The sequence below is a fragment of the Kryptolebias marmoratus genome, linkage group LG6, assembly GCF_001649575.2.
Source record: "Kryptolebias marmoratus isolate JLee-2015 linkage group LG6, ASM164957v2, whole genome shotgun sequence".
Classification (NCBI taxonomy): domain Eukaryota; kingdom Metazoa; phylum Chordata; class Actinopteri; order Cyprinodontiformes; family Rivulidae; genus Kryptolebias; species Kryptolebias marmoratus.
Window position 1 is genome coordinate 7,160,013 of NC_051435.1, and position 21,789 is coordinate 7,181,801.

General features: G+C 40.3%; 2 protein-coding genes across 2 annotated transcripts in view; one reads left to right on the forward strand and one right to left on the reverse strand.

Annotated features, from left to right (window-relative positions):
* Positions 1–7,955, forward strand: part of asic4a (acid-sensing (proton-gated) ion channel family member 4a) — a 107,422-nt gene extending 99,467 nt beyond the window's left edge. Inside the window, exon 10 of the mRNA XM_017420735.3 lies at positions 2,209–7,955. Within this exon, the coding sequence (XP_017276224.1) occupies positions 2,209–2,358 (150 nt within the window). The 3' untranslated portion in view covers positions 2,359–7,955. The remainder of the gene's footprint in view (positions 1–2,208) is intronic.
* A 1,633-nt stretch (positions 7,956–9,588) lies between these two features.
* chpfa (chondroitin polymerizing factor a) lies at positions 9,589–17,719 on the reverse strand. Its single transcript, XM_017420734.3, has 4 exons — positions 17,240–17,719; positions 15,376–15,940; positions 13,666–13,848; positions 9,589–13,544 (listed from the first exon to the last, which is right to left on the reverse strand). The coding sequence occupies exons 1-4, from the start codon at positions 17,521–17,523 to the stop codon at positions 12,282–12,284; spliced, it is 2,295 nt and encodes a 764-aa protein (XP_017276223.1). The 5' UTR covers positions 17,524–17,719; the 3' UTR covers positions 9,589–12,281.
* Between the last annotated feature and the right edge of the window lie 4,070 nt (positions 17,720–21,789).

A 21,789-nucleotide genomic window follows, 5' to 3' on the forward strand; every position in this document is an offset into this window, starting at 1 on the left:
GATCATTTAGTGCTGCATATGTTTAAATTCCAATAATATTTGGATATTATTAAGTTTTGTAAATCTAGGATTAAAACCAGCTGTGTTACATCTGTGTGCAAAACTTTCCTGTGTACCATCAATATTGCAGTTTTATAAATAATATCCAAAATATTACAGCACATTTATACATATATTTTACTGCACATTTATATTCTCTTCACAGTTGCGCATTTTTCTGTATGGTATGATTTAAATTGTTGTAAAGGGACAAAAAGATCCTCAAACTAAAACAGAAGCTTGTGCTCATAAAAAGTTTATGTGCCAAAATGAACTTTATATGGGAGCTCTTTTGGTATGTGGATTTATTTCATTTTTTCTGGGATTGTTGCTTTCTGAGATGGCACTGCAGAGCAGCAAGAAGGTTGCAGGTTCATCTCCAGGCCTTAGTGGGTGGAGTTCTCCACGTGCACACGTGGGTTTACTCCGGGTACTCCAGTTTCCTCCTACAGACCAAAACCATGCATGTTAGGTTTATTGGTAACTCTTCCTTTTCACTGGGTGTGAGTGAGGGCATGAATGGTTGTATGTCTCGTTTGTCTCTATGTGTCCCTGTGATGGACTTGCAACCTGTCCAGGGTGTCCCCGCCTCTTGCACGTCCCATGACCCAGAAAGGAAAAGTGTGGAAAGAAAATGGAATGAAGGATGGATGGATGTTGTTTTCTGGTTCTGCACACATTCAAGCAGAGTTTGGATGTGTCTCATATTGTTTTGTGCTGTTCTTCATCATGTGAATTATTATTACACAATGTTGCCTCTTTTTTTCTCAGAATAATAAGATATCATAATCTGAAACATGTTTTCAAACTGTGTTTGAGTGGAACTCCAGTGATTTAATTTTGAAAAACACAAATTTTGAATTTAAGCAGAAATACACAAAAAAACATAAAATCCATTGGCAACTTACCACAGCTTGTTTGAACTAAACTGGAAGTGGGTCACAGGCATTTACACACGGCAAAAATATCTAGTTTGTGGTACATTTAATTTTAAATGTACATTTAGCTCCCCAGTGGAATTTTTTCTGGCAGTGGTTTGTATTCAGCAGCTCCAAAGGAACAACTTTAAAACTGTGATTAAAATGTGAAGATGAGAATCCAGTCGGTATTAGATGATACAGAGGAATAATAAACTTTAGTTAGAAACCCAACCAGTCCTGGTGAACTGGATACTTTCAGCAGCACATAGTAAAGAATCGGTTTATGTGACAGATGTGTACGATCACGTCTCGGACCAAGTTTCAGCTTTAAAGCTGTGATTCAGGCAGCGCAGCCTCTTGGAAAAAGCTGGTTACCTGTGGTCTTAAGCTGAAACTCATGATGTATGCTGTTCTTTTCTTTAAGTATCACTCTGTAGCATTTATCAGCATTAAATTGCCTGTGGAAGCAGTGCTGTATTTCGTTGTTGTTCCAAGTGTTTCTAGTAGAAAATCTTCAGTTTTACAACTGTGCAGCTTTTGTCATTGTGACCTATAGGGACAATTATAATAATAATAGGAGTTTTAGGGCAGAATTAGCTGAATATGAATATTTGTCTGCTATTACTATACAAGTTGCCAGCTTTGCAGTTGCACTTTGTGTGAATGAGATGTTTTTAATGAGATGTTGGGAAATAAGGGCTTCCTAAGCTGTGTTTCTGGGAAGGAGACAAGCTTTAATTGGTGTTTTTGGGCTGTTGGTTGGAGGTTTTTTTCTAGAAATAAGGAACAATAAACTGATTAATAAATGGGGACAACATATATGTCAGGCTCAGGTGAAAAAGAAAGTTTCACGGTTATTCAGGGCTAGTTTTTCCATCTGCTTCTTTTCATTCAGCTAGGTTAGGTTAACCAGTTCCCAAATTCAGCTCTATGATTATTTTACCGATTTGCATCCAATTATTGAAAACAACACAAACAGCCTAACCAACCATTGAACCTATTATTTCTTTGTTGTGGAAAATTATGGCAGAAACGTGTGATTAGCAATTATTGTTACATTTTGTTGTTTTTCTGAAAACTATCAACAGGTCCCCCTTTTTAATGTTTCCTAATCCACTTAGGGGTCCAAACCCCAGCTTTGGGAACCACTGAAGTATTAAAACTTGTAAACAGTCATCCTCCAGAATCTTTTCAGCGACCCCAGATGTGATTTTTGGTCTTGACGTTGAATTGTGTTTGTCTTCAACAGGAGCCCAACGACACGACGCGGAGTCACCCGGAGGGCGCGTACGCCAACACAATTCTCCCCAACCACCACCACCCTCACCCCCACCCCCATCCTCACCCCCACCACCATCGCGCCGGACGTCACGGCGTGTTTGAGGACTTCGCTTGCTAGAGCCAATCTTTGTTTCCAGTCCTGGTGACAACAAACGATAGGAACTTCTTCTGTGTTGAGACCAATAACAGACCCCTCTCTGCATTTCCGTCATTTCTTTGCTGTCACCAGAGAAAAGCTACGGCCAAAGTCAAACACCAAACTTGTGCTGCTAACAAACCACTTGTACGTACAGTCTGTAGGCACAACTCGGACACGGCTTCTTCTGTTTTTCTTGTTTTTGTTTTTTTTTTTTTACTTCTCTCGCTCTGAATGGGACTCTGCTCAACTTCGCCCTGCTTTCACTACGATTCCAGACACTTTGTGATTACAGGACCAATTTTTTGGTACATGATCACTACAAAAGGAACGAGAGCAGAACTGCATGTCACCTTGATCCAGTTTGTTCTTTAAGAAGGAAAAATAGGGTTTATTTATTTAGTTCTGGTTACGTTTCTGTCTGTATTCCTGCAGTTTTGGCTCCTCTCGTTCTTCATGAAGCTGTACCATATCAAATCATTACACATGATAAATTATGTAATTATTTAAAGAGATACTATTATCTATATGTTCAGTAACGTATACAAGACAGCAGTACTTCAGTAAGCAAACCTTATTCGTGTGAAACCCTCCGAAGTGTGAGTGAAATAATTTAGGGTGGAAAACATGACCTTGGCTTTGGAGAACTAGCAGCATCTTTCCACACGATACATTTTGTCTGATTTGTGGTTAAGGTGTTAGAGAGTAGCAGTGTACTTGTACATAACAAAAAAAATATCAGAAAGTCCTACAAAGGTCTGTTTTAATGGTTGTTGTTTATATTTATTTAATATATACTTGTGTAATATCAATTTTAGTTATTTATACATTTTAGACAAGATTTTTTATATGAAAATAGCAATCACGATTGTAGCAATTACTGTACACTCACTCTGCGGGTAAGATGGACATTAGCACACTTCATCCAGGGGACAAGAATGGACTGAATGAACATGACTTCTTTACGCTGTCTCCTTTTATATGTCCTGATTTTTACAAGGCAACACACAAACTGCTGCATACAAATGAGAAACATAATGTTTTCAGTTGAATTATTCTCCTAATTCTATTTATTTCTGCCCTCCATTCACTCTTCGGTTTGGTTAGGAACCCAACTTTCAGCTGACATAAGCAATAAGGGAGAAAATTTTACTTCTTTTGCCAAGTCATCTCCTTCGGATGTGGCCCAGAAGCACTGCAAAAGCACAGCAACTATTTACAGGGTGAACCTGGCATCAGCGAGTGTGTGTTTGCGTTTGCATGCATCCTTTAACATTTTGCACACATGACTGAGCACATTAAAGTGACACAACTCTGCTAAGCTGATCCATTAAGAAACGGTGGACTGGAATGAGAGAAGTTAGCAGGAAACCTAGGTGAGTGTTAGTGCCGTAAGTGGGGGTTTTATCTGCTGGCTCCAGCTCTGGAGAGGCAAAGTGTTGGAACATAAATATTGTTTCAGAAGTCGATGCATTCTTAGTGACCTAAACTCGAAAACATGGGACAAGAACATGGCAGACTTTAGGAGCACAAGTTTAAAAAGGGAACCCACTTGGTTCATAGTGTTTTGTGATCAAAGACTTGGTCCAGTGGTTCTCAAACTGTGGGGCGCGACCCCCTGGGGTGGGTTCTCTTTTGGTCCTAAAAGTGTTGTAGGTGGAACTAAGGTTTGGACATTGTTGCAACTCAGACTTGCTTTGTGACTCTGCAGCAATTAGCCGTTCTGTTGCTCAGTGTGGAGAGAGCAGGTCAGTTCTTCTGTCTTCAAACGTTTTGATGATCATAGACATAAAGTTATACACTAAAACACTAACTGCTCTGCTCTCGTTGTTAGGAGCTGAAGCCAGGGACCATTTCACGGAAGCCTCCATGTTGTGTTTTTCATGACTTTAGCAGAAATAAACCAGCGTCTGCGCACTAATGATGCAAGGCTTTAAGTCCCGCCTACTGCCCCGCTCATGATCATGGTGTCACATGAGCTTTCTTTTAAATGTGACATAATAATTACAGCTTATTTTAAAATAAATACTTGACTTATGGGAATCAACAAGAGAAAAAAATCAACTGAGGTGCTTTTCAATCCTTTAAAACTTGTACTGGAAGCAGCCGACAGGGAAGCTGGTCCCATTCTGGCTTCAACCTCTGGGTGCCGGTCTGAGGTCTACTTATTATTTATAGTCTATGGTGATGACAAACAAAGAGTCTCCCAGTTTTTATTGGAGGAAAAGTTTTCCAGCTGGGGAGGAGTCCCCCTTAAATCAGGGATGAAGGGTCAGACAGAAAATGGTCGCAGTGGGCTAATCCTAGAGGGAATATAAACGAAAAGGTGCAAACTCTGTTTACTCACGGTGTGAGGCTGTGTGTTTACGTGGGCTCAGAGATGGAAAGAAAAAAAAATCTGCTTTGATTTAAAGAAGACAGAGATGGGAGAAATACAGCAACGGGTAGGAGGTAAAAAAAGATCCGGTTGTGTGAAAACTGTCAGCCGACAGTATGAATTAAACAAAATAAATATTAGGACACGTTAAAATTTTACACTCCAGTAACGTTTGGAAGCCACTTGACGTTTTAAAAACAAACAAAAAAAAAACTAACTTGAATATCCCCAGAACTAAAAACACTTTAAAAAAAACAGCATCAGTGAAAATAAAACACCAATTACTGGGATAAAATGACATCAGCACTCACTTATTAAAGGTACTTAATATTTCTGACAAAATATTTGCTTTTAGTTGTCCAGACTGAGCTGCGTTGTTTATTTAAAATAAATAGACTGATTTCAGCCAGTAATACTGTGATAATATTGAGCCCTTATGAATTCCTGTTTGTTGGGTTTCTGTGCACAGATTGGACCTCATTATTATGGTTCTAAAAGAGTGATTGCACATTTTGTTTTATTTCTCTCTATTTTTGGATAATCAGAGGCTGATGGAGCAGTCTGTGCTTATTGTTCTAGCAAAGTGGAAGTTCTTTATTTAAAAAAAAAGCTCAGTCCAAAATCTAGAGAAAAAATGTTACAAAAACAAGTTATCACTTTTTTTTTAATCAACACAATATTTCACCAAGAGAGGGAAAAGGATTTTGTAAATAGTGGTTTTTTTAATTCCCATTACAGTTAAATTTGATTTTTTGTTCTTGTCTTGTTTAGTCTGAAAATGTTTTCTCCCTCTAAAGTGGGGTGAGGAATGAAAAGTTTGAGAACCACTGGTTTAGTCACTGTTGGTCTGTCCCACTGCCGGAAACTCTGGATTAATATGGCCTTTTAGGAATTTGGTTTGAGCTTCTCTGTTTGTAACATCAGGGACCTTCTTGGTGTGTTTCCAGAACCCTTTAACAACGTGCGGCTCTCATATGAATGGGTTTAATTGCACAATGTTAGCTCAAACATCATAGCTCAGCCTCCCAGAAAACCCTAGAAGCACTCAGATTTTGCGACAAGCATCCCTCTCTGCATGGAGTACAAAATCTGTTCCAGATTGCTTTTCCCAAAAAAGGGCAAAACTCTGGGAGAAAAAAAACTACATGTCATGTTTTGTTCCAGCAATGGAAACTAGCAGTGATGAACTACCAGAGACAAAGTCATAATTTGATTTCAGCCTTTCAGACTTTGGCCTCACCACCAGGTTCTCTGTGTAAATTAGAGCATTTTTCCTCTGTCTGATACACGGCTCATCTTTGTTTATTAGTATGAGAGGGGGGGCAAAGACAACTCTGTTGATTTGTGTGCGCTTTTCAATTATTAAAGTTGTCATCAGTCTACGTGCCGGGCTAAGTGCAGTAACCTCTAACCCACCATTGTGTAACATGAGACAATGTGTGATTTCCCAAGAAATGCTGTTGTCTTAATGATTAGTGTGTGAGGAAAAAATGTGCTCTTAAGCCACACTTTGAACTGGGATGAGTCAGTCGATATAGATCAGGCTCTGTTTATAAAAATGTTTCCATGACTAAACTCTAATGTGACACTGGAAGCATGATTCTGGGAAAGAAAAGTGGGTCAACTCCTCAAACATACGTCTTCGAAACTTGTTCTTTTTTTTCATGTCAGCAAATTATTATTTTTTTATTTTTTAAATAGATTGAAATATTTTCTTGCTGCAGTTTTGCCGTGTATCTCTTTGGCTCGCAATGAAATTCCAGTCTCCATTTTCCATATCCCCTCCCCCCTTCCCAGTAATCATGTGCTGTACATGGCTGTTTAATATTCATAATCATGTGTCACTTTGACATTTTCAAAAGGTTCCCAATCACGGTCTCTGATGGCATCCTGTACAGGCTATGCATAGCAATCTTCTCCTCTGTCATCAATAATTGTAGCTATCCTCAGAGAAGTCACACGGGGCTGGTGTGTCGAGCTGAATACGGGGCTGAATTATCACTTTAGAGTTTTACTTCAGTCGTGAAGCCGGGAGTCGGCTTGCAAAACCCTTTATCACAAAGACCGTGTGTTCAGTGGCACTCCTAAACACAACTTAGATAATTCTGTGTCTAAATCCATTTCAAAAGACAGATTGAGCAAACTTAAAGTGATAGTCTGGTCATTTTTGAAGTGATGTTCTGTCAAATATCAGTAGCTAGTACATGATCAGGAGTGACATCAGTCACAGCAGACAGAGGATGAAGAAAAGGTCAGAAGTCTTCCTCCAGACGTCTCTTTAAAGCAGTGGTTGTCAAACTTAAAAAAAAAGATTTCAGGTTCCCCCCTTTTGGCTCAAAAAGATTAAAACAAAGTGAATCAAGTTTAACTGGAATTTGGGGAGGAAATGTACAAATTCAAATAAAGAGAAAAAACCTTCTGATTTTACATGATTCAAAAAATGTGACTTAGGTTTTGTGACATTTTGTCTCTAGATTTGCCATTTGGAGTGTTTTTTATTTATTTTACTTCAAAGGCTGAAAGGTAGGTGTGGAGTCACTCTTCACACCGTCAGCTAAGTGGTCCGGTCCATTCCCAAAACAAGTCAGAGTGGAAACAACGTCCAAAGATTAGTTCCAATTCCAACCTTTAGACCTGAAAACTAAAATAAAATAAAAAATAGGAGTGGTTCTGACCTCACGTCCCCGTAGGGGTCACGCCCCACACTTTGAGAACCACTGCTCTGAAGAGATAATTTAACAGTATCGGTGTGTGTGACGTGCCACAGGCCTGTGAAGTAGGCAGCAGGTCTGCGGAGCGACAAGAGACAACTTCTCATCCTTGGCAACATTTAGCTCACATTACTGGAATCCCTCAACCTTTTTATCTGAGCACAGCTCGAGTCCTTCAACACATCGAGCCTGTACACATCAACGTAACATAATCCATCTGGTAAGATGTGTTACATTTCAAGTATTTGCCTTTTTTTTCAGCCTACCAAACATCTCTTAGCTGAGGTCTGAGAATAGAACACAAGTTGAAGGTGATGCAAGCTTCTGTCAGGATTTCACACATCTGACAGAAATGGAAATGGACCACCCCGGCAAAAACACTGATCACTTTTGTACATACTGTATGTATGATAATGTGTTTATTTTCTCTGTTAGAACAAATTTTAAAATGTTAAACATGATAAATACTATTAAATTTTAGATAAAAATCAGTACCCTTTTAAGTCCAGAACTCGGTTCAGTTTGTTGTCTCCTTTTTCTTTTTGCACTTTAATCCAGTGGTGTCCAATCCTGGTCCTTGAGGGTCGATATCCTGCATGTTTTAGACGTTTCTCTGCTCTTCAGCAGGGCTTCAAGTTGTGCAGAAAACTGTTAATCACTCATTCATTCGTTTTAAGGTGTGTCAAGGCAGAGGAACATCTAAAACATGCAGGATAGAGGTCCTCAAAGACCAGGATCGGGCACCCCTGCTTTAATCAAATCACATCTAAATTCATCTAACTGAGTTATTTTTAAAGAATAATCTACAAGATTAAATCCCTTAAAGATCTGACAGTGGCTAAAAAAAAAGTCCAAATGAGTTCCTATGTTTCCAAAATTGTGTCACTTTGCTTTAATGCTGTCTAGATGAACCACAAAGTGTTGAAATTAGAATAAAAAGGCAAAACTAAAATCATACTTTTATAGTGCCAGTGTCGTTGGGACTTGGACCAACTGTGTGCCCACGAGGGAGGAGAAAGTACTGGGACTGAACGTGAAACGAAGCACAAAATAATGACTTACAATTCAAACCCAGCTGCTCTGTAGTTATGTGGTTTTACAGCATGCCTAAGGGTAGTGCACATAGACCCTCGAAATAACTAAAGCTGTAATTAAGGTCGCAACATTTTCCCTGTTTCTACCCAACCCAGACATCAGGAATAGTTCGGGTCGAACATGAGCAGGAATGTTTGACAGCAGGCTCTCTGAAAACATACTGCAAGTCGGAACAACTGAACAAAAACTACATTTTTTTTTTTTTTTTGTGCGTTGGAAATGTTTCTCAGTGCTGTTTAGGGCCATTTATCAGCTGTGCAACCAGCAGCAACAACCGGTCCGCTACCTGTGGTCCAGATAGGAAACGTGTTCTTCTGCTGACACCTAAAGGACAAACTGGAGTTTGTAGGTGCAAAACAGAAACCCCACTTTTACTGTGAAGGTGAAGACAAATCAAAGAGAAAATATATTCAAATATTCTTTATTTAAAAAAAATTACAATAATTCACAGTTTATTGAGAGTTACAGCACTCAGTTACATGTCATGTGCATCAACTAAAATGTACCGCTTTGGTTTTATTTGAGTACCAATGTGCATAAAACAATGTAAACCAGTGGACTTCAGCCTTTGTTAAAAGCTGCTTTCTGCAGCGAACTTTTGTATTTAAAATCAACGTGAAATGCACACAACTTGTGACATGATTTTGGGACCACAAAATACAAAATATGATAAAGCATGTGCTTTTTTTCATGATTTTTTTTGGACAAAAAAAATAATAAAATATATAACTTGCTATTTAAAAACTAGAAAACAAGTTTTAAAAATAGAGTGCCTATGAAATATTTATAAATGTACAAAGAATGTCAAGAAAAGCCTGTGTTAGTGCAGAAGTATGAAGAATCTGTGTAATTCAGGAGATCTGACAGGTAAATAAATTATAGACAAAAATACACAAGAGCCTTCGCTCAGCGATGATGACCGTGGTAACAAAACAAGATAATTATTCTGCCATTTTCCTTAATTTTAGGCCTTTCATGTTGACAGAAGGCAAAGACAACACATCTCAGTAACTTCATAATGTAATCTCAGCCTCCTTTTTTCACAGTGATTCTTTTTTTTTGTTTTTTGGAAGACTCAGTTTCTCATTGTGCACATTATCAGCCTCACACTCTTCAGAAAGACATTCATACTAAGATAGCTGGTGCACTGTCACCATAAAAAAGCTGCTCTCACTACAAAAGAGATGCGTAAAACTTGACCTCAACGCTCTGTGTTCACACGGCTTATAATACAGTAAAAACACTGTTTAGGGACCACCAATGTGGCTGTAGTGTTTTCAACATATATATTAAATCCAATTACAGTTAAATAAAAGGACTTGCCTCGCCTTTATGTGTATCAAAGTAAATTTGAAGGAATAAAAAAGTGTCTAGAGAGAGAAAAATACATTAAAAAGGGCCTGTCGAAGAAATTACAGTGTATTCACTTTGCATCAAACAGAAGGTATGAGTCATAAACAGTACTGTGATACACACACTGCTGTACTTGAGGCAAATGTTTGCTGAAAATAACAATTCTGTCCTCTAAGAGCTGCCTATCCAGCTGTATTATCTGTAATATTGCACATAATAAGCTACTAATAACTTAAATGTTGTTCAGTACCACTACATCCATAACCACTCAGTGACAGAAAGGACCCCTACTGCATTTTCACAACATCTGGAGGAGAGTAGACATTTCAACCACTCAGGACCCTGACACCAAAATATTTAACTAAAGGTAGTATCTCACTGGGCTGCGACGGCGAGCGACTAGTTGGTGACAGAACTCATGAGTCTTCAGATTGGTTTGTGATGTTCGTTGGGGTTCTCAGTTTCCTCTCTTGAGTCACAAACCTGTCTGATGAGCACCAGAGCTTGTTCTAACACCAGAAAACTGCTTCATTTCTAAAGTGTCCCCCAGTAGAGTAAATGTGGGGCTGCTGCAGTGGCGGGTTCGATGTGGGTGAAGGTGGGAAATTAAATCCTGTGCATGTCCTATACGTTTTCCAAGCCTGTCCACACAAAAAATTAGTGATGATTTTCAAAACCTGGCAACGCAGCATTCAACTGCATGGCTCACTGGTGGCAAACACTCGGAATTCAGTGAGACTGCAATGGAAAATGTGCATATTTTATCATGATCCGAGTCAAGTTTCAGTCTCCCAACAGTCGCAGCCCTATGAGATACCGCCTTAAACAGTCTAAAATACTTTGGAACAGTTAAACATTTGTTGTTGCCATTTTTGTTGATGTAGAAAACATTCCTAATGTAATTAAATTATTTTTTGCAATACCTTATCAGATTAAAATACAATTACAAACATGTACATCACTTCAGAGAGTTACCAAAGTGATTTCTCACAATTATTCTTAAGGCTCCTAAGCTTGTAAATGTTCCTGTACCAAAAAAAGTTTTTAAGGAAAAACACAATCAGTCGCTAAAGTCTCCATGTATTGCATATGAAAACCAACGCATACGGTCCAGAGAACTCCTCCCTGCTTTGAGGCACTTTTACAACCTGCAGATGGTTGGGGTTCATCATATGTCCGAGTTTGCCATAAAAAATTAAAAATAAAAAAATAACCAACAACCACTTCAGTCTCCCAGCTGTAACAGGCTTCCTCCACAGTTAATTCTCCCATGCATTTAAAACAGTCACATAAATCCTAACGATACCAAATATATCAATGTAAAAACAAAACAAAAACAGGCAGCACATGAAAGGTTTTTGTAAAGGCACATTTTGCAAAGATACACTTTTGTAAATACTCAAACCAGTTAAGTATCAAAAGTGCAAGAACTGAAAGCCCTTAAATAAAAGGGGCGCACAAATAGTGGTGCAACATACTGATGTAAATCAATTATTTTGACATGAACCTGTAATTTAAAGTACATCTGATGTGGATGTTTAATCAATGAAAATTCTCTAAAAGCTAAAGTGTGGCTGCATGTACCCCCGCAGAAAAGCAACATCCCACAAAAGCTTTTTATCACTTATGTCCAGTAATTGTTTTGGTTAATTGGTTTTACAACCCATGCTGGTCGTACTTTTACCACCAAATCATGAGCAGCTGTACCCAGCACATTAGCTCACATTGGTCTATTGTATTCTAGAGAAAATTTCATTCAGCAGTTTGTGAACCAAACAAGTGATACATTCTGTGAAAATGGCTCATATTTGTAGCCCTTTACTGCTGGTTGTGTAGCAAAGACAAGGATTTTCTCTCACTTCGTCTAACTGTGACCAATCCCTGGTAATGATCTTAACCAGTTTCAGTCCTCAAAGGCCAAGCCGGTAAGTTTACTCCAGAATAAGGAGTGTTTGCCCACCAAATAAAGATTTTCTAGTTGAACATTTAAATACTCCTATAAAATACCATCAAAATGACAAGTCTCTGCCTTTTAGTTTCTCTCCTCTGGTGGTTAAAAATTGCCTGATGCAATTTTTAAATCTGTCAGCGTTGGAAATAAATTTGGTCTCAGCAACTCAGACCAATTTCATTACAAGGTACAACACGTATTCATCAAACTTCACTAGGAAAACAAACCAAATAGCCCTTAAAGCACTCGCGACAGTGGAGAAAGTCACTGCAGCCTTAAACTTGGGCTGCGTTCAGGAAGAAAAGGAGAGTGTCAACTAAAGTGGCAGAAGACTTGTTGCTCCTGTTTGCCCATATCCCAACAGCTCTTCGGCATCTTCAATCATCCATGTAAAAACAGCAGATAGTATCTGGTATTTTCAAGTACTGTTTCCTTGTTCTTGTTCAAACAGCAGCATTGCAAGCTGGGATCGAGAACCAATCCCTTCCATATTGCTTTGAATACACCTATGATAGATATCTTCACTGAGTTTTGGGTTGCAGGATTGGTAGCGGTATTGCTGGTGTAGGGCTGGCTCGACTGCCCTGAACACATGTAGGCCCGAATACTTTACAAACATGTCATAGATATCCAGGCTCTCTAGAAGATCCTCATTTTCTTGAACGTCTGTTACCATTTGAGACCTTGTTGCCATGTAGTCCGAGTTGTAAAAGCACGCTTCATCAAACGCCCTGCGGTCAAAATGTCCCGCATCCTTTATCAGATCAACGGTGGCTGGGCGTGGCTGGTTGTGATAGGCCACATCAGGGTTGTAGTCCTGGAAATGGATAGGAAAGAACACCTGCCAATTGTTTATTGAATTCATGCGGCAGCGGTTCAGAAATTCAACGTTGATGTTTGTGTTAACGTGTGCCAGGAAGAACAATGTGTCAATTGGGTGCTTCTTTGAGATGATGTCCATAAATTTGATCTGCGACTGTATTTCTGTCTTGACGCTTATCCATGGGATTTTTACGGCTGGGTATTTTCGTTCGTAAACATTTATCTGATTCTTCACACCAGCAAAAATATCGTCATGATTGACATGCTGTGCCTCTTCAGGGTCATAAATGAACAGAAGCGTTAGGACCGCATTCTCACTTGTCTCGAAGGCATTGGAAGCAAAGACTTCCAGGAAATGGTTGACATAGCTCCGGTCTTCTGCAGTAAGGGGTATGATGATGTGAACCCTGGTAGCTTCGGTGACATAGGGCATAGGAATGATCTCTATGAGGCTTAAAGGTCGCACCAGGTGGACCCTCTTGGTGATGGACCGGCTGTGACCTTTCTGATTGACAACTTCAAGCTGCAGGTCCAAGGTGTACTCCATGCCCCTGGTGGGGTCGAAGCGTCTGTAGCCATTAATCAGTTGCTGCTTCTTAAGATGCAAGGTGGGCATGTACTTTTTGTTGAGCTCTCCTATGGCTGTGTCTATGACATCTGCTACGTCCATTTTGTCAATGCCTCGCAGCTCACACTTTGGAGCGCCATCGATGCATGAATAAACCTCCTCCTCTGTGAAGTATTCCCACTTCAGGACTTCAAACCGGGATTTAGGGTCGAAAGGTGGGTTGACCCCCACTGGCCACTGGGCGCTTCGATTGCCTTCGAAAGCAAGCACGCTAACGTTTTTTATCTCTGCCTGTGAAAACAAAAAAGCATTTATGTTTTCATGCAACCATTACGACATTAAAATGTATGAAGCCAGGATTTTATTTCTGACTGATCCACGGGTGATTCGTGACTCTTGGCAATCTGCTTACCTGCAGCTTAGCAATCTCATCGTAAGTCTTCTGGAGTTCAATCTCAGAGAAGTATCTGTGCAGCCGGTACATTTGTTCAGGGTCAGACACCGGATGAACAGTTAGAGCTTTCTTGAACTGTTCATTCTGCTCTTTACTCGGATCTGAGTTTTTTCCAAGCTCATAATGGTGGTACTCAAGACCCTGAAAAAAAAAAAAAACAGAGAGGTCTTTTCATGAGCTGTGATGCCATGGGAGAAGCATGCCAGATGTTATTTCAAGCTCAGTTGTTCTGCAGTGTTACTTCCTCTGAGACACACATTACATCTAAACAATGAAGTCTGCTCAATAAAATGTTTCGGGAATAAAATATACAGGTTCAACATATACATACTTTTACAAGTTTTTTGTTGTTTCGTTAATTGTTCACTAGAATTTAAGAAGAAGACTAGGTGACGTGACTGAAACTGGTGGCAGAATCTCACTTACAACCGTTTAAGCTGAAAAGACAGTCACCACCTATAAAGTGGTGAGTGATTAAAAAAAGTGAACCCAATCTGATGAAGCTATTAAAAGAACAAAGAATGGAGACACTGCTTAACTAAGCAGCGAGGCCACTCCATTACAAATGTTTGCCAACAGATTGCAGCCTGTAGCTGTACACTTAGTGAAGCATTGTCCGTGCCTAATTGGCATCAATGTTCTCTTTGAAAAGAGAAAATGTTGTCTGGCTCTGTGTTCAAGCTGTTTTCTTCACCCTTCCAGGCCTGTTAACTTCCCCCTGCCTCCTCTCCTTTATCTGAGGGGCTCTACTGGAGCTCCTGTGCCTCAGGCCACTTCAGATAGCCGAGCAACTCTCAGCTGTGCAACAAGATGGGTTAAAGTCAAGTGGGGACAAAACGGGAGCACGAGACATTAAAACATCTACGGAATGGGTCGACAACAAAAGCTCGGCCTGTATACACGATGTAGAAGTAAACGCATTTTTTCTAACAACGTCTTTTCATGTTTTCATGCCCTGTTGACTCCAAAAGTTAAGAAGTTGTTCGTCTGATAATTACTTTTTGAGAGCTTCAATAAAACCCATCCAGGGGTTTGTGAAGACAGGCAAAAACATTATCGCCCATCTTTTGCCTTTCGGGGAGAGATAATGAAAGCAATGTGCGGTGAATGACACCAAAAAAATGCCTTTAGGCAGTGGGACAAAGCTTGTTTGACCCTAAATGCTAATGACATTATAGGAGCAGCGCATGTTGACCCACAGGGGATTTTCACACTATTGAACCTAAGCTGAACTTTCAGCTGTTCTGTCTGTGCCTGTTTACCTATTCCACTACAGCCCCGGTGCTGCTGAAAGTTAAAGGGCATTAGCCCTCTACTCTGTAATATGAATACCATCTCCTCGCCAGCACAGTAATTACAGTTCTATATAGCTGTCTGTCAGTCTTAAGTACCGCCCCAGGGGCAAAGAGCGATTTCTACAGGGACAGTTAGGTTTTTCTCCAGAAGAGGAGAGCCCCCTGCTGTAACCAAACACACAGCTGTTCTGAATCACTGTCTTCAAGCATTTCTTCTGTACGGCTCAACATTCATTCAGACATAAACTGCTTCCTTTCATTTCCCCGCTCAGCCTGAAACATTTAGACCCCAAGAAACAGTCTTCACACACGAAAAGAAAGGTGAATGAATGGTGGTAATTACGAATCTCTGTCGAGAATACGGTCGGCCTACCTCATATTCACTAACGCAGTTTGCGCTGGTGTAGTCAATGATGCATCTTCCAAGCCACTCGTCAGGCCTGGAGCTCAGGATGTCATTCCTGCAGTTCTCCAGGAAGGGCTGAAGCCGGAGGAGCAAGCTGCGTGACAGGAGGTACCCAAACCCCCCGTAGCAGTACTTCCCCTCCATCTCTCCACCTATGAACTCCTCAGGACGGCCCATGTAAAGCTCTCGATCCACACTCAGGTGCTCCACCAGCACCTTGATCCTGTCAGCTTCTGTGTAGGCGTCGTCTTGGACGAAGTAGAACCAGTCATACTCGTTGATGTAATGGTCAAAGATGTATTTGATGGTCTGAAACATGTTCCAGATCAGCCGCTCGTCTCCGTGAGAAACCACAAACATGCCGTGAGGGACTTTGCGGTTGCGGTTGCCGGTGAAGAAGACCACGGCGTCCAAGTGATGGCTTATGGTGCGATTCACAGCAACGCCCAGGGTGTTGATGGAGTTTTTGGATGTCAGAACCCCAACGAAGAGGCGCTCTCGCATCCCCAACTCTGTGCTTATGTATTTAGCCCTGAAAAACATGTCAGACCAAACAGCTACTGGATGAATGCTGCTTTTTTTTTTTTTTTAATGAGTTAGACGACAAACTGTGGCAGGATTTTTCAAATGACAAGAAAAGAAATTAGAGCTGGAAAAAAGTTTAACTGTTTCCTCTAATTGTGTGAACGCTGATTCAGCATTAGCTACCTTTCAGACACTTTTAGCTTTCAGCTACTTTAAGCTCCTAGCTTAAGTAGGAAAGCTAAGTTCCTACTTTTAGATTTCAAACAGCTTGTTCCAATTTTTAGCTTCTAGCTAGTTATTTGCTACTTTTTTCTAGTTTTTGCTTCTTTTTGCTTTTAGATAGCATTCTTCTTTTAGCTTTCAGCTTGTGGTTTGCTTCTTTAAACTTTAACTAGCTTTTCCGGCAAACTCGAGCGGTCATTCAGCACTTGGCGTTCACAGATTATGCTGCATCTCTGGTTTCCATCCTGTTTGTTTTAGAAACCTGACAAACAGGGAAACAAATAACGTTACTCATTTGGGAAAAAGTAAAAGAAAAAGCATGCAAGGACTTGCAAAGCAACTCATCATTACCCATGACTTATACTTCTCATGTCATCAATGGCGGCTTATAACGGCGGCACACCTTTAGATGAATAGCAGGATAAACAATTGAGCAATATAATCAAAGGCAGGTAAAAGTCAAGGATGTTTACACACATCCCAGGATCTCAAGAGGAAGGATTTGCTGTTTTTCTCTTTGCTATATGTTAAGATAAATATAAAAAGTTGTTGATCAGACTCAGTTAATTACAACATTTTGACATTTTCTGGGTTAACTAAACAATTACTACCTATTGCCGCATAAATCCTCCAGCCTGGGAGAGCTTTCCTGTCTAACTTAAGCAAACTTTCTTCGTCGTGAGGCTTTTAAAAGGGGCTGAAATGAAATTCAGCCACTTTGGGAGCCGGGGTGAACATTCAAACAGGGTCCCTATCCACAACTTCTTGGAAATGTTTGCCTGCTTTTGGAGAAAGTGTAAGTCAGAGTCTCCAGTGAGTGTGTGTGCTTACAGTCAGCCTCAGAGCTGCTCCAATGGATCATCATGGGAATATGACAAGGAAAGAAAGGAAGGAGGAAAGTCCTATTAACTGGGAATTACATTATTATGGCTGCCACTAATGAGACTGCTCCACGTGTTGATGTGTGGGCTCTTCATTCAGCATCATCATCATCATTTATGTGTGAAACTTAATAGTTCATCATTTTATTAACTCTCATTAAGAATGAATTCACAGGTTCAGGCTCAGACAGCAAAGAAATTACCTGAAAACTTTCTTTGGAGCGCTGGGCTGGGCTTGTTTGTATGGGACTATTCTTGGCTGGAAATCCTCCCCGGACTCCGCATCGCTCGCAGCCGACACGGAGCTGGGCTTTCGGGCTCCCTTCAGCAGTCCATCCTGACCCGAAGTCACGTCCTCCGTCCCCGCGAGGGGACACGCGTCTTCCGTCCAGCTCACGCTCAGCAAACTCAGCGTGAACCCCAGCGAAACGCCGATTACCACCGGGCCGAGCGACCGCAGGACAGAAATAAACACAGAAAATCTCATTTTAAGCGTCGGGCTCTGCCCCGTCGGACTTGTCCCGCTAAGGTCGCTCCTCCTGAGGGCTGCTCAAACGGGGGCTTCCGGGACGGGACAGCTCAGCTATTCATCAAGCCTGGAGTGAGGTAGGGTGGTAATCCAAGAGTCAGTTTATTGAAAAAAAAAAAAGATGCAGCTTCTTCCTTAAATTTCACGCAGGACTGTTACGTGTCAGTCTGGCCGCTACCTGGCTCCTCCCCGCCTGCTGTTAGCATCCGAGGCGGAGCTACTTCTTGGGCCCGCTGCTCGGGGCGGAGGGATATCCGGCGCAAGGAGCCGAGGTGACGGCTTGCGCTGCAGGTGGTGATCCGCCCCCTTGAGACTTCAGAGTTGATGAACTAAACAGGTTAAATTCATCTTTTAACCTGATTATTTTTATCATTTTAATGTTTAATCTGCGGTATGTGCTTACAGATGCGCAGATGAACTTTACCTTCTCACTTCTGTGCGCAAAAATCTTTTAAATTTAACTAATAGTTAAACTTTTTTAAAACATAAAACAAATGTTTTGCCTTTAAATTCAAGTTTAATTTGAACTCTATAATGTAAAAAAGAATATGCACATTCCACAAGTTAATCAGAACATGAACATTTTATAAAACCATTATTCAAATAGACACATTAACTTTGTACTTTGTATTTCCTTGTCAGGTTTACATGCATTTTCTTCTAAATGTAGTTTTGCTTTCCCTCCTTTCTGGTTTTACTTCTCTAAATAACCAACAGTGGTTACGCTTCTTTGTGACTAAGCACATGAAAGTTGCAAGTAAATGTTGCAAAAAACAAAAAAAATTAAGTAGCTTTATTTTAGAGGATTTAAGAACACAGATTGGTTTATTTCTGATAAATTATCCTTTTAAAACAACTGAATCCTTTTTTATTTTTCATTTATATGCTGCTTTATTTTTACTGCTAAAGTTACTTCTATGATTTCAGTTATTGACTTTGCTGTGTAAGTAAAAGTATAAAGAATATTTTTTACTTAACTAAAAGGCACCTTGTTAATTTGCACCTTTAGGTAGAAACATGAAAGGTTTTTACTGCTTAAACTCAAAGGTCGCCTTACTAAATGCTGCTCCAGACTCTTTTCTGCGGTGCCACTAAGTCGTAGCTGTAATAACCCTTCAATAACTGCTGAACGCTGACAAGGATTATAACTGAGTGCTGTCGTCATAAACCTTAAACACAATCCTCCAATCCTCTTGAACTGTGATGCACAGCCCAACAATGAAGTGCTTCCTTCTGTTTTTCCTCCTTTTTTATGGCTCATATTGTTTTCATAAAATGTTTGCAAATTACAGCTTAATTCATTGTTCTTCTTCCACAGCTAAAACACAATTTAAGCTTTTATCCGGACCTGATTGCTTTGCTGAAATTAGCTGAAACTGAAAAAAGGAGAACACCATCTGACAGCCAAAAGTAGCAAAATGATGGCTAGAAGCTAAATATAGCAAAAGGTTAGGTAAAAGCTAAAAGTAGCAAACAGCTAAAATTAGAAAAAGAATAGTTAGATGTAGTAAAGGGTTAGCTGATAAGCAAAAGCAGGGACATGCTAGTTAAAAATTTCAAAAAGCTAGCTAAAAGCTAAAAGTAGCAAAAGGCTACCTAAAAGCTAAAAGTAGCAAAAGGCTAGCCAAAAGCAGCAGAATGGTAGCTACATTTTTCTTTTCCACTCAATGACAAATAAGTCTTTCTGTTCTAGTCAAAAAGCTGAAAGTAGCAGAATAGCAGCTAAAAGACAAACATAGAGCCGGTTTGTTGAGGCAGATTAAAAAAGAAGGCTGTTTATGAATAAATTAAAAACATCCTCATGTATTTTTATGAGTAAATATTTGTAAATGAAGTGAAATATTTTTAAAATGAGCATGAGCCGATTGATGAAGGAATGCCTGAAAGAGTGCAGAAGATGTGTTTACATACAGAAAAATAAAAAAACAGGAAAACAACAGAGTGAAGCTGAATCAGCGTTCGAGTGTGAGTGCTGAATCAGCGTGAGCCGATGTGAAAGCAGGTCCTCGGTGTGTCTCAGAAGTCTTAGCGTGCAGCTGTTCCCGTGGGCATGTTTCTGATGATTAGCTTTCAGCTCATCCACCTGGTTCGGGCTCTTTTCTGTGCGGCCTCTGTGCTTCTCACCCAGGTGTCAGAGGCAGTACGCTTTGTCTTCTGTTCAGTCGGCCCTTCAGCTGCATCCCTTCAACTCCTCTCTGCCCCCACATTTCATACTGAGATGAGACCCCCTCTCTCTCCTGGAGCACCCCCACCTCCACCTCCACCCACAAACACTGAGCAGCATCGAGTGCAGAGTAAGAGCCGCCCTCATCGTCTGGTTTCAGTCCAGTTTTAGATTACTTCTTTGTTATGGCCACTCTGAATGAAGAGTGTGCTGAACAAGTTCCAAAGCATGACGTGTTTCAGTATTGTTTCTGTTGTGGTTAGACTGTGAAAGGTGAGAAAGCCCTGAAGTGCTTTTCTCTGCACACAATCGTCTTGTGAAGTCACCGTGGGCATGCAGTGTTTAATTGTTTGAATAACAGACAAAGACCTGTGGTAAAGCACACCATGCAAAAACAGGCTCATTTGTCTCCATGAAAACAAGTTTCTTTGAGTTATTTCTTCAGGGCTCGACGTTGCCAGTGCAGTTTCGCTTCATGCACAAATATTTTAATTCATAAAAACGTCGAGTGAAGCCCTGTTATATTGTGCCATCTGCTGGTAAACAATATCCCTCGCATATTAATTTGAATCGATATCTACAAAGCTTTTTGCACATTGAAAATCAAGACTCTGAGATGTCTTTTATTACTGAGTTAGGAGTGCTATTAAAGTTCTGTCTTGGGCAGAAAACGGTGAACAAGGTGTATGCATGTGTGTGAGTTTTTAATATTTGGCTGCTTCTCACCCCCACAGGGAGCTCCGTGCAGAGTTTATCTAACCATAGATAACACCGACTTTCTGGAACTGGTTTAATGTAAATCTGTTTCTAGATCATATCAGTTCAACAACGTGATTTATTGATTCCTATTTAACTGCCATTTCCATCTAAACAGGAATGAGCTGAGCTGCAGAGACATGTAAACTTGGAAGTGGCAGACACACGATCGCTTTGTAGTAAGCTGCTATTTTTAGTTTCTCTTTGTACAAAAACAACATTTATACTTCATAACAAGTATGCTCTAATGGCCTACGGATGCAGGCTTTCTTTCATCTAGCCCCAGTTTGATCTCCCTCTTTTCAAGTACTTAGGGTTGACTGTCCAGGAAAACAGGGAGTGTGGTAAAGAGGTGAAGAAGAGAGTCCAGGCAGGATGGAGTGGATGTTTTGTGACAAAAGGGTGGCAGCAAAGGTCAAAGGAAAGGTTTACAGACAGTGATGAGACCAGATATGTTGCACGGTTTAGAGACAAAAAGACAGGAGACAGAACTGGAAGTGGCAGAGCTGAAGATGTTGAGGTTCTCCTTAGGAGGGACGAGGACAGATAAGATCAGGAATGAGGTCATCAGAGGTCCAGCACAGGTTGAAGGACTGGGAGATAAAGTTAAAGGCCAGACTGAGATGGTTTGGACATGTGCAGAGGTGGGACAGTGGGTATATTGGTAGAAGGATGTTAGAGACGCAGTTGCCAGGAAAAAGACAAAGAGGAGACACATGGATGCAGTTGGAGAGGACATGGAGGAAGTTGGAGTGAGGACAGAGGAGGCAGAAGACAGTGTTAGATGGAGGAAGATGATTTGCTGTGGCGACCCCTGAAAAGGGAACAGCAGAAAGAAAAAGAAGAACCAGTGTTAAACCAGGCTTTAGAGATAACAAATATAGCAGCAGTTTGCTAAAGACAGTTATCAACAAGATCTTTTAATTCATATTCACAATTTGTAACAGTGTTTACTTTTTAAAAACCATTCCATTACACATTCACAGGTTTGTAAATCTTCCTACAAAGCTGCAGGATTGGACAGAGAATGCAGAAATAAAATGTATGTGTTGGCCAATTACAAGTCAATCTTTAACAGAAATCTCTGAAGAACACCTCACCTGTTCAATGACTTAACTATTAAAAAAATAAGTAAATAGTATTCGTTGAAGGAATGCATATCGCCCATCACCCATCGTCACAATTTTAAAGATCTCACACAGTCTGTTAGCACCAGAGTATATGATAGGGATGACTTTCAGCTACCAACACAGCAAATGTAAGCTTAATTTCTGTTAAACTGACTGAGCTATAGCCTTTTTTTT